Genomic DNA, 12,397 nt, shown 5'->3' with positions numbered 1-12,397 from the left:
TTTTTTATCAGTGAAAAACTTCGAACTCGGCAAATTTGGTTGCACAACTTCCCTATATCATATACACCCAGCGTCACCGATGCCAGCTGACTGTGAACGGGAGCTAGCACTTTTGAGACATCACGTCGTAAACTTGCTACTTTTTTTCCATCCTTCATCACAGCTATGGCATTACGGTCATGTTGATTATTTTTCTGTCGTTGAAGAAAAAAACATTTTGCCGACCTCAAGTCCATTACGATAACCATAAAGAGGCATGCCGACGATGGGAACTTGTTGCATCATAATTTTGTCATGTGTTTGGGTGCGTGAATAAATCATGTTAATGAGGTCGACCAGAGTTTATTTTCAGTCTGTTTTTTATGTATCGCTATTTGGATATGTTTATGTATTCACAATAGTTTGTAAACATTTCACATCAGTAATAAAAGTATTTTTTGTTTCATAACCCTGTCTGCTATTCTTCAGTAATTACGATGTGATGTATCGTACGTGAACAAAATTATGCTAATGAGGTCATCGCCTTCTTGGATTACAAGCGGTAGTTTTTCCCAGCCGTTTCGACTTGCACTGATCACGGTTACCAAAAAAGTAATCGTGCATTGACTACAATACTTACCATACTTTGTAGCCAATTTCAGTGAGTAATACAACTTCATTCGCTGACATAAAACAAGTTTTATTTTTGAAATTCGACCCTGTGTCTTAGTGTTCCCACAGTTCTTGACCGAGTGCTCACGTTTATTGAAACCTCGCATAAGAAATAAGTATGTGTACAAAGTGTGCGAAAGCTTTCCTTTATTTGACCTTATCATACGATCACAAAAACAACTTTTTAAAATCTTTTTTGGGGTGATCCTCGGGTAAGCGCCCACCCCCAATTTTTCCCGATTTTGTACGTTCCTGGGCGCGTGCCCGGGGTAATACGGTATGTCATTATTGGCAGTGTTGCCATAGTGAGGGAGCTTATTTAATTCCTGAGCTGAGATAATGTTTAATGTAAATTTATTTTATTTATTTATTGAAGAATATTATCATTACTAAGAATGATGATTTGTTCAGAATCAACATTTGTTTGAATAATAATTAAATAAATTTCAATCAAAATACCTTGATATTGTAGCACTCTGTTTAACATCATTATTATTGTTCAGTTTATGATATGTGTATTAACTTTAGAATGTATAGTTCAAATATGACCTGTGAGGCACTTATTTGCTGAATATGACGATGGAAATAGTTTGCTTTTCTAGTCTGCTCTCTAGTTTCACACTTTGCACCACTTTTACACAACTTTGCACCATAGATTCGCATTTTGCACCACTTTTACACAACTATGCACTCTAGTTTCACACTTTTCACCACTTTTACACAACTTTGCACCTTAGATTCGCATTTTTCCCCACTTTTCCACTACCTTGCACTCTATTTTCACATTTTGTACTACTTTTCCACTACCTTGCACTCTATTTTCACATTTTGTACTACTTTTTCACTACCTTGCACTCTATTTTCACATTTTGTACTACTTTTCCACTACCTTGCACTCTATTTTCACATTTTGTACTACTTTTCCACTACCTTGCACTCTATTTTCACATTTTGTACTACTTTTTCACTACCTTGCACTCTATTTTCACATTTTGTACTACTTTTTCACTACCTTGCACTCTATTTTCACATTTTGTACTACTTTTTCACTACCTTGCACTCTATTTTCACATTTTGTACTACTTTTTCACTACCTTGCACTCTATTTTCACATTTTGTACTACTTTTCCAATACCTTGCACTTTATTTTCACACTTTGCACCAATATTCCACTACTTTGCACTATAGTTACGCACTTTGCACCAATATTCCACTGCTTTGCACTATAGTTTCGCACTTTGCACCACTATTCCACTGCTTTGCACTATAGTTTCGCACTTTGCACCACTATTCTGCACTCTATTTTAACACTTTGCACCACTTTTCCACAACTTTGCCCCTTAGATTCGCATTTTGCACTACTTTTTCACTACCGGGTACTTTGCAATCTATTTTCACACTTTGCTGCACCAGATTCCTTTGATATCGGAGAAGTCTGACATATAGTGATGTATCATTTCATGTAATCATTTTCTTTCAGACATGTAACAGTAATTCCCAGTATTTCACTCGATTAGGAGACATCCCATCAGCTAAACAGTAAGTACCAATCAGGTTTTCTAACATTTCCAGAGTTGCATGTTTCTATGTGGCAAATATTTAAATATATTTAAAGCTTATTTAAATGAATAACACCATTTTAAATAAACATAACTTTTCCAATAAATTTATTTTAAACTCAAGTATCAAATATAGACTATATTGCTTTTAAATTTGTTTGATCCTAGAATCATCTTGTGTTTGATATGGTTTTCTTAGTAACGTATACACCACCTATTTGTATTGAGAAGCTTATTAAAACCCAATTGTTTGGTGCAATTCTGGATTAACAAATAATTGCACAAATTGTTTAAAAATATTGCATCAATATTTGGTAAGTTTGAGTAATAGATTATAATTTATTCATTTGGCCGACTTTTTAGCTCCGCTGCCAACTTTGTCAAGCGGAACTTATCATATGAGTGATTGTCCGTCGTCGTTGTCTGTTCCCCGTGTCAATGTTTTACTTTTTCGACTTCTTCTTGAAAACTACAAGTCTGAATGCTTTGATACTTGGTGTATATGTACCTTGGGTAGACCTCTCTTAGGTTTGTTCATTTCATGGTGATATCTTCAATTCTCTAATTTTGGTGAATATTTTTGTCATTTTTGGTAAAAAGTGATATTTTCGACTTTTTGTTAAAAACCACAAATCCGATTGTTTTGATATTACATATATTGGTACTAAATGTGGACCTCTCTCCAATTTGTGATGATATCTTTAATTCTCTAATTTTTGATGAATATTTTTGTCATTTTTGGTAGAAAGTGAAAAGTGATATTTTTGAATTCTTGTTAAAATCAGAAAATCTGATTGCTTTGATACTATACATATTGTTAATTTTCTAATGATATTTTCAGTTCTTTAATTGTAATGTGCATTGCTTGTATGTATCCCCTGTAGCTTTGATTGATGTGCTTCATATTTCTGTATATTTTATGCAGGTTTGATAAAATGGCTGACAACTGTCGTCTAGATTTAGACACTGTTAAAAATGCCTATGCACATGGTGATCCTGTACCAAGGTTTCATTATGAGCAAAAAGTGTTCAGTATGGTCAAGTAAGTATTGGAATATTTCACATTAAATATAATAAAATCTCAATACTAATGTAGTATAAATAACAAATTAAAAAAATTGAAATGATTTGATAATGATACAGAATACAATGTGATACATTAAATTAATAATATGATATGATAACGTATGATACAGTGTAGATAAATGATATAAGATATAATACAATACAGTATGATACAATAAGATATGATATGATAAGATATGATATATGTTATGATATATGATTCAGTACAATAGCAGAATAGAACAGTCTGTACTGCACACTAGAATTGTTATTGCTTTCATATAATATAATACAATGATTTGACATGACTGGATCTGACATCTTCTATTTCAGATGTAATACAGACATAAATGACAATGAAATAGAACTTGTTATTGTCAGAGGAATAAATTATTCTATACCATCAGGTAAGATCACATATAACTTATATAATTACTTCAATGTAGCCTCCTAATATTCATATATCACATTGTTACCATTTGCATTTGAACCATGTGATCATATACCGTACTTCCCAGGGGCCTGAACATGTAAAATCGGGAAAATTAGGGGGTTGGCTTATACTCGAGGACCACCTCAGAAAAGATAATTTTTTGGGGGGTTTAAAACTGTGACCATCTCCCCAACCACGAAAAATCATCCAAATTACATTTTTCGTTCACAGCGCCAGTCTCGGAGAAATATTACATCTTTTTGGTTTCCACGACACTTTTTAAAATGAAGAAACAAACATGTTCATAAAAATACACACGTTTTATTACAATACAGTTTACATACCGTCTGAATTTACGGTGCAAAAATGGGTAGGGTCTGTGGGAAAACAGTCAAAGGCAAAACTTTATCGTTAATATCTTTGACTTGAACTACTTCCTTTGACCTAACAGGTCACGTCTTTTGTTAACCAATCAAAATGCTGTGTCGACATCATTAAGTTTCCCGATTATTGATGAAGTAATTTTTTCAACGCAATGCGGAAGTGAATTACCGCGATGTTAAAATGCGATCTGATTTCAACAAAAAACTGTGATTTTTTCCCTAAAGCTGTTGATTTTCGAAAGGTAAACTGAGGGTGGAGGAAGTATTTAAACTTGTCACGGTAGCCAACAAGTCATGTCGAAGAATAGTTTGCTCGTTCACATCCCATTCACAATAGTCTCAATGGACAAGATTATTCGGAAAAGTAAAACGACGTTCAATGATCAGGTTTCACAACTTGACGATCACATTTTTGGCGTTTTTAAAGCTACTACTCAAAAGAAATATGGACTGCTTCAGTACTGCAACATCGGGATTCATCCTGAGTAAATAACAGAATAGAAAAGGTTCAAACTATGCGAGTTTTCTCGTAAAAGCAGGAACCAAATTACCGTACCAATCATGATTATTATGCAATGAAATACACTTTTTACTTGCATATTTGTAATAAATGTCGTTGACGCCCGGTAAAAACACCCTGGGCCTATACTCTGGGATGCCCTCAACCTGTTAAATGTCTAAAAACAGAGGGTGGGCTTATACTCGGGGAGGGGCTTATGCTCAGGGAAGTACAGTACTTTAAATTGTTAATTTTATATTATTATATTACAGGAATGTCAGCAAAAGATTTAGATACTTTTGTGAAATATGATTTACAGTATCCTAAAGATGTGAGTATTAATACATGAATGCCACACGGAATACAAGTGTTGTATAAAGTTTTAATAATAAAATTTATGAATGCTTCATTTATAATAAGTGAAGAATCAAAAATAATCTGTTAATACACAAATTCATTTATAATAAGTGAAGAATCAAAAATAATCTGTTAATACACAAATTCATTTATAATAAGTGAAGAATCAAAAATAATCTGTTAATACACAAATTCATTTATAATAAGTGAAGAATCAAATATAATCTGTTAATACACAAATTCATTTATAATAAGTGAAGAATCAAATATAATCTGTTAATACACAAATTCATTTATAATAAGTGAAGAATCAAATATAATCTGTTAATACACAAATTCATTTATAATAAGTGAAGAATCAAATATAATCTGTTAATACACAAATTCATTTATAATAAGTGAAGAATCAAATATAATCTGTTAATACACAAATTCATTTATAATAAGTGAAGAATCAAAAATAATCTGTTAATACACAAATTCATTTATAATAAGTGAAGAATCAAATATAATCTGTTAATACACAAATTCATTTATAATAAGTGAAGAATCAAATATAATCTGTTAATACACAAATTCATTTATAATAAGTGAAGAATCAAATATAATCTGTTAATACACAAATTCATTTATAATAAGTGAAGAATCAAATATAATCTGTTAATACACAAATTCATTTATAATAAGTGAAGAATCAAATATAATCTGTTAATACACAAATTCATTTATAATAAGTGAAGAATCAAATATAATCTGTTAATACACAAATTCATTTATAATAAGTGAAGAATCAAAAATAATCTGTTAATACACAAATTCATTTATAATAAGTGAAGAATCAAATATAATCTGTTAATACACAAATTCATTTATAATAAGTGAAGAATCAAAAATAATCTGTTAATACACAAATTCATTTATAATAAGTGAAGAATCAAATATAATCTGTTAATACACAAATTCATTTATAATAAGTGAAGAATCAAATATAATCTGTTAATACACAAATTCATTTATAATAAGTGAAGACTCAAATATAATCTGTTAATACACAAATTCATTTATAATAAGTGAAGAATCAAATATAATCTGTTAATACACAAATTCATTTATAATAAGTGAAGAATCAAATATAATCTGTTAATACACAAATTCATTTATAATAAGTGAAGAATCAAATATAATCTGTTAATACACAAATTCATTTATAATAAGTGAAGAATCAAATATAATCTGTTAATACACAAATTCATTTATAATAAGTGAAGAATCAAATATAATCTGTTAATACACAAATTCATTTATAATAAGTGAAGAATCAAATATAATCTGTTAATACACAAATTCATTTATAATAAGTGAAGAATCAAATATAATCTGTTAATACACAAATTCATTTATAATAAGTGAAGAATCAAATATAATCTGTTAATACACAAATTCATTTATAATAAGTGAAGAATCAAATATAATCTGTTAATACACAAATTCATTTATAATAAGTGAAGAATCAAAAATCTGTTAATACACAAATTCATTTATAATAAGTGAAGAATCAAATATAATCTGTTAATACACAAATTCATTTATAATAAGTGAAGAATCAAATATAATCTGTTAATACACAAATTCATTTATAATAAGTGAAGAATCAAATATAATCTGTTAATACACAAATTCATTTATAATAAGTGAAGAATCAAATATAATCTTGTTAATACACAAATTCATTTATAATAAGTGAAGAATCAAATATAATCTGTTAATACACAAATTCATTTATAATAAGTGAAGAATCAAATATAATCTGTTAATACACAAATTCATTTATAATAAGTGAAGAATCAAAAATAATCTGTTAATACACATATTCATTTATAATAAGTGAAGAATCAAAAATAATCTGTTAATACACAAATTCATTTATAATAAGTGAAGAATCAAAAATAATCTGTTAATACACAAATTCATTTATAATAAGTGAAGAATCAAAAATAATCTGTTAATACACAAATTCATTTATAATAAGTGAAGAATCAAATATAATCTGTTAATACACAAATTCATTTATAATAAGTGAAGAATCAAAAATAATCTGTTAATACACAAATTCATTTATAATAAGTGAAGAATCAAATATAATCTGTTAATACACAAATTCATTTATAATAAGTGAAGAATCAAATATAATCTGTTAATACACAAATTCATTTATAATAAGTGAAGAATCAAATATAATCTGTTAATACACAAATTCATTTATAATAAGTGAAGAATCAAAAATAATCTGTTAATACACAAATTCATTTATAATAAGTGAAGAATCAAAAATAATCTGTTAATACACAAATTCATTTATAATAAGTGAAGAATCAAATATAATCTGTTAATACACAAATTCATTTATAATAAGTGAAGAATCAAATATAATCTGTTAATACACAAATTCATTTATAATAAGTGAAGAATCAAATATAATCTTGTTAATACACAAATTCATTTATAATAAGTGAAGAATCAAATATAATCTGTTAATACACAAATTCATTTATAATAAGTGAAGAATCAAATATAATCTGTTAATACACAAATTCATTTATAATAAGTGAAGAATCAAAAATAATCTGTTAATACACAAATTCATTTATAATAAGTGAAGAATCAAAAATAATCTGTTAATACACAAATTCATTTATAATAAGTGAAGAATCAAAAATAATCTGTTAATACACAAATTCATTTATAATAAGTGAAGAATCAAAAATAATCTGTTAATACACAAATTCATTTATAATAAGTGAAGAATCAAATATAATCTGTTAATACACAAATTCATTTATAATAAGTGAAGAATCAAAAATAATCTGTTAATACACAAATTCATTTATAATAAGTGAAGAATCAAATATAATCTGTTAATACACAAATTCATTTATAATAAGTGAAGAATCAAATATAATCTGTTAATGCACAAATTCATTTATAATAAGTGAAGAATCAAATATAATCTGTTAATACACAAATTCATTTATAATAAGTGAAGAATCAAAAATAATCTGTTAATACACAAATTCATTTATAATAAGTGAAGAATCAAAAATAATCTGTTAATACACAAATTCATTTATAATAAGTGAAGAATCAGAAATAATCTGTTAATACACAAATTCATTTATAATAAGTGAAGAATCAAATATAATCTTGTTAATACACAAATTCATTTATAATAAGTGAAGAATCAAATATAATCTTGTTAATACACAAATTCATTTATAATAAGTGAAGAATCAAATATAATCTGTTAATACACAAATTCATTTATAATAAGTGAAGAATAAAATATAATCTGTTAATACACAAATTCATTTATAATAAGTGAAGAATCAAATATAATCTGTTAATACACAAATTCATTTATAATAAGTGAAGAATCAAAAATAATCTGTTAATACACAAATTCATTTATAATAAGTGAAGAATCAAATATAATCTGTTAATACACAAATTCATTTATAATAAGTGAAGAATCAAAAATAATCTGTTAATACACAAATTCATTTATAATAAGTGAAGAATCAAATATAATCTGTTAATACACAAATTCATTTATAATAAGTGAAGAATCAAATATAATCTGTTAATACACAAATTCATTTATAATAAGTGAAGAATCAAATATAATCTGTTAATACACAAATTCATTTATAATAAGTGAAGAATCAAATATAATCTGTTAATACACAAATTCATTTATAATAAGTGAAGAATCAAAAATAATCTGTTAATACACAAATTCATTTATAATAAGTGAAGAATCAAAAATAATCTGTTAATACACAAATTCATTTATAATAAGTGAAGAATCAAATATAATCTGTTAATACACAAATTCATTTATAATAAGTGAAGAATCAAATATAATCTGTTAATACACAAATTCATTTATAATAAGTGAAGAATCAAATATAATCTGTTAATACACAAATTCATTTATAATAAGTGAAGAATCAAATATAATCTGTTAATACACAAATTCATTTATAATAAGTGAAGAATCAAATATAATCTGTTAATACACAAATTCATTTATAATAAGTGAAGAATCAAATATAATCTGTTAATACACAAATTCATTTATAATAAGTGAAGAATCAAATATAATCTGTTAATACACAAATTCATTTATAATAAGTGAAGAATCAAATATAATCTGTTAATACACAAATTCATTTATAATAAGTGAAGAATCAAATATAATCTGTTAATACACAAATTCATTTATAATAAGTGAAGAATCAAATATAATCTGTTAATACACAAATTCATTTATAATAAGTGAAGAATCAAATATAATCTGTTAATACACAAATTCATTTATAATAAGTGAAGAATCAAATATAATCTGTTAATACACAAATTCATTTATAATAAGTGAAGAATCAAATATAATCTGTTAATACACAAATTCATTTATAATAAGTGAAGAATCAAATATAATCTGTTAATACACAAATTCATTTATAATAAGTGAAGAATCAAATATAATCTGTTAATACACAAATTCATTTATAATAAGTGAAGAATCAAATATAATCTGTTAATACACAAATTCATTTATAATAAGTGAAGAATCAAATATAATCTGTTAATACACAAATTCATTTATAATAAGTGAAGAATCAAATATAATCTGTTAATACACAAATTCATTTATAATAAGTGAAGAATCAAAAATAATCTGTTAATACACAAATTCATTTTAACTCTTCAAGTGCAAAATATTTGTTCCACTTTAAAATACTGCAAAAATATTGAAATATTGCAATTTTAAAAAAATCATTTTTCACTATACATGTTTCAGATATTAGTTTTTCATAAAAAAAGTTTTATCAATTTTATCAACATTTCATTTGTGATAGAGCAGATTACAACATCAGTATGTAGATAGTGGCAAAAGTAAACTGGCGCTTGATTCAAAACTGCACACTCTACTGTTCTGTAAAATTGTGTATACATACTTTATTCAAATGCACTTGTACCTAGTACTTTATCTGTGACCAATCACAACATATAATTTTGACAAGAGTTTGAATTCACTGGCTTGCCAAAAAATATGCTATCGCTGTCAATGTTTGTTATGGAAGTCTCCCTGATGCACATACGCAGTTACGATTACATCATCGCTTCAAATATCTGTGTTTGTACTTAAATATATAGATAAAGAATTGTTTTGATCACATGACCTAATGACATTTCTTCTATTTAGGACGACAGTCAAAGTGGTAAAACGGACACAGTTAAACACACCAATAACCCAGAATACAATGCAAGTTATAAATTCCCAGTTTTAGACAGGAAGTCTAGATCCATTGGTAGGCATTTCAAAAGAGTTCTCCTCAAGTTAGATGTTTTATATGAAAGGTAAGTAACTGATCATGACTGTCTACACCAATAGGAATCCTAACAATTCTGTAACTTGGATATGGCACGGTATATGAAATACAAAGTATTGAAATTAAGCTATGTGTATTCAATTGATCAAAAAAACACAATTCGCAACTTGATGGATAGGGGACATAAACCATCCATGCTTTGCATCACTTAACTTTGATTTAACTAGTACGTTTATACTATTGTGATAGTTCATGTAACACACTTGAGGTTATGACATCTGGAAAATTCTCTACAAATTCACCGAAAAATGGACAACATGAAACTACTAACACTATACTGGTAATTTCAATTTTTGCCAACCATCATGGAAATGTCTGATAACAAATGTCACTCACTGTTCAACACTAGCTCTTGATCACAATGCTTCCCATAAGATGTTTTATTAACAGAGAATCACATTTAATACTAACTGAAGAAATAAACATGTCTGGTGCGAATGATCAGCTCTTACCAGTCACTGTGCATGCACAGAAAACAGAAGCATGTGCAAAAATAAAGTGTTTGCTGCACTGTGTTTGCACAATGATAGTTCATGTTTTCATCTTCGGCAAGTTTTTATTAGTTTCATTATTTTCTTTGTAGGGGTTTCTTTAAAGGAAATAAATCACTTGGTCAAGCAAGTTTAAAATTAGCAGATTTGGAAACTAAATGCGAGATCCATGATGGGCTTAAGGTAAGATGCAACATCAGTGGATGGAGACAAATTATTTATTCTTGTGTTAATGAGTCTTGTCAACATCTGACGATTATCAGTCTGATTGGTCATTTCAGATTTCGAGCCTGGGACAAATCCCACTAGATGAACTATGATTACCTAAATTAAAGATTTAGAAGATAAAAAACGTGATGGTTTACAACTTTCTTAACAATGTATGGTGATGAAGATCTCATGAAACCCTTTTCCCTATTTGCGTTCATCAGTTAAACCAATTAACCAATAAATTGGTTGTTTGCATAAACACAAAAGTGCAGAATTTATTGCAACATTAACAAATGCAAATAAGCAAAGAACTGCCTAAAATGAGATCCTAATTCTGAGATCATTTCACAATTTGCGCGACTTCAATAGGTGATTTTCCATTCAACTGCGAGATATCACGAGTTGTGTGAAAGCACCGAACGTCTGCCACAAAAATTTATTTGATTTTGAACTTGAATTTGTTTGTTTCAGAGTTCAAATCAAAAGGCCGATCTTTGACAGGGAAATATTGCATTTGAATACCCTTACTTTATAGAAATTGACTATCAAATGTGTGCAGCACATTGTTAGGCATGGAAATGTCCAAAAAAATACATTCGCATTTGTCAAATCTAAAGCTATGTTTGTCGCCACTACAATATGCTATGACCTTTATTTGTCTTGTTTTTACATTCGATTTCACACATAATGAGTGATCTCACAGTGAACAGAAAATGGTCCATTCATACAAGATTGCATACCCTCAACTCATAAATCCTTGTCTAAATCTATCTTTGTTCATGTTTTTTTTACACATATGGCTTTTCTGTTGACAAGCTAATGGATGGTAGGAAAGCTGCAGGCGGCACCATTGAAATCAAAGTAAGAATAAGACAGCCACTAGGAAGTCCTGAAGTTGAAGATATAAAAGAAAAATGGCTTGTTATCGATGATGTACATAAACCATCTGTAAGTTGGGCATTATTTATAGTCACATCATGTATTGTAGTGACATCATGTATTATAGTGACATCATGTATTATAGTGACATCATGTATTATAGAGACATCATGTATTATAGTGACATCATGTATTATAGTGACATCATGTATTATAGTGACATCATGTATTATAGTGACATCATGTATTATAGTGACATCATGTATTGTAGTGACATCATGTATTGTAGCGACATCATGTATTGTAGTGACATCATGTATTGTAGTGACATCATGTATTGTAGTGACATTTACTGTAGTGACATGTATTGTAGTGACATGTATTATAGTGACATCATGTATTGTAGTGACATCATGT

At 27.9% G+C, this 12,397-nt stretch overlaps 1 protein-coding gene across 2 annotated transcripts in view; it reads left to right on the top strand.

Annotated features, from left to right (window-relative positions):
- Positions 1-12,397, top strand: part of LOC102808237 (coiled-coil and C2 domain-containing protein 1-like) — a 65,528-nt gene that overhangs the window by 33,926 nt on the left and 19,205 nt on the right. For both annotated transcript variants that reach the window (XR_014926945.1, XM_085492717.1), the window contains exons 14-20: positions 2,132-2,190; positions 3,136-3,252; positions 3,609-3,682; positions 4,863-4,921; positions 10,214-10,368; positions 10,984-11,074; positions 11,918-12,049. Coding sequence is in view for 1 of the 2 variants with exons in the window: in XM_085492717.1 (XP_085348843.1) it covers positions 2,132-2,190; positions 3,136-3,252; positions 3,609-3,682; positions 4,863-4,921; positions 10,214-10,368; positions 10,984-11,074; positions 11,918-12,049 (687 nt within the window). In the remaining variant the exon portion in view is untranslated. The remainder of the gene's footprint in view (positions 1-2,131; positions 2,191-3,135; positions 3,253-3,608; positions 3,683-4,862; positions 4,922-10,213; positions 10,369-10,983; positions 11,075-11,917; positions 12,050-12,397) is intronic.

The sequence above is a fragment of the Saccoglossus kowalevskii genome, chromosome 18 (assembly GCF_978046115.1).
Source record: "Saccoglossus kowalevskii chromosome 18, keSacKowa6.1, whole genome shotgun sequence".
Lineage (NCBI taxonomy): Eukaryota > Metazoa > Hemichordata > Enteropneusta > Harrimaniidae > Saccoglossus > Saccoglossus kowalevskii.
Note: the sequence above shows the minus strand (reverse complement) of the source record. Positions and strands in the feature narration are given on the sequence as shown.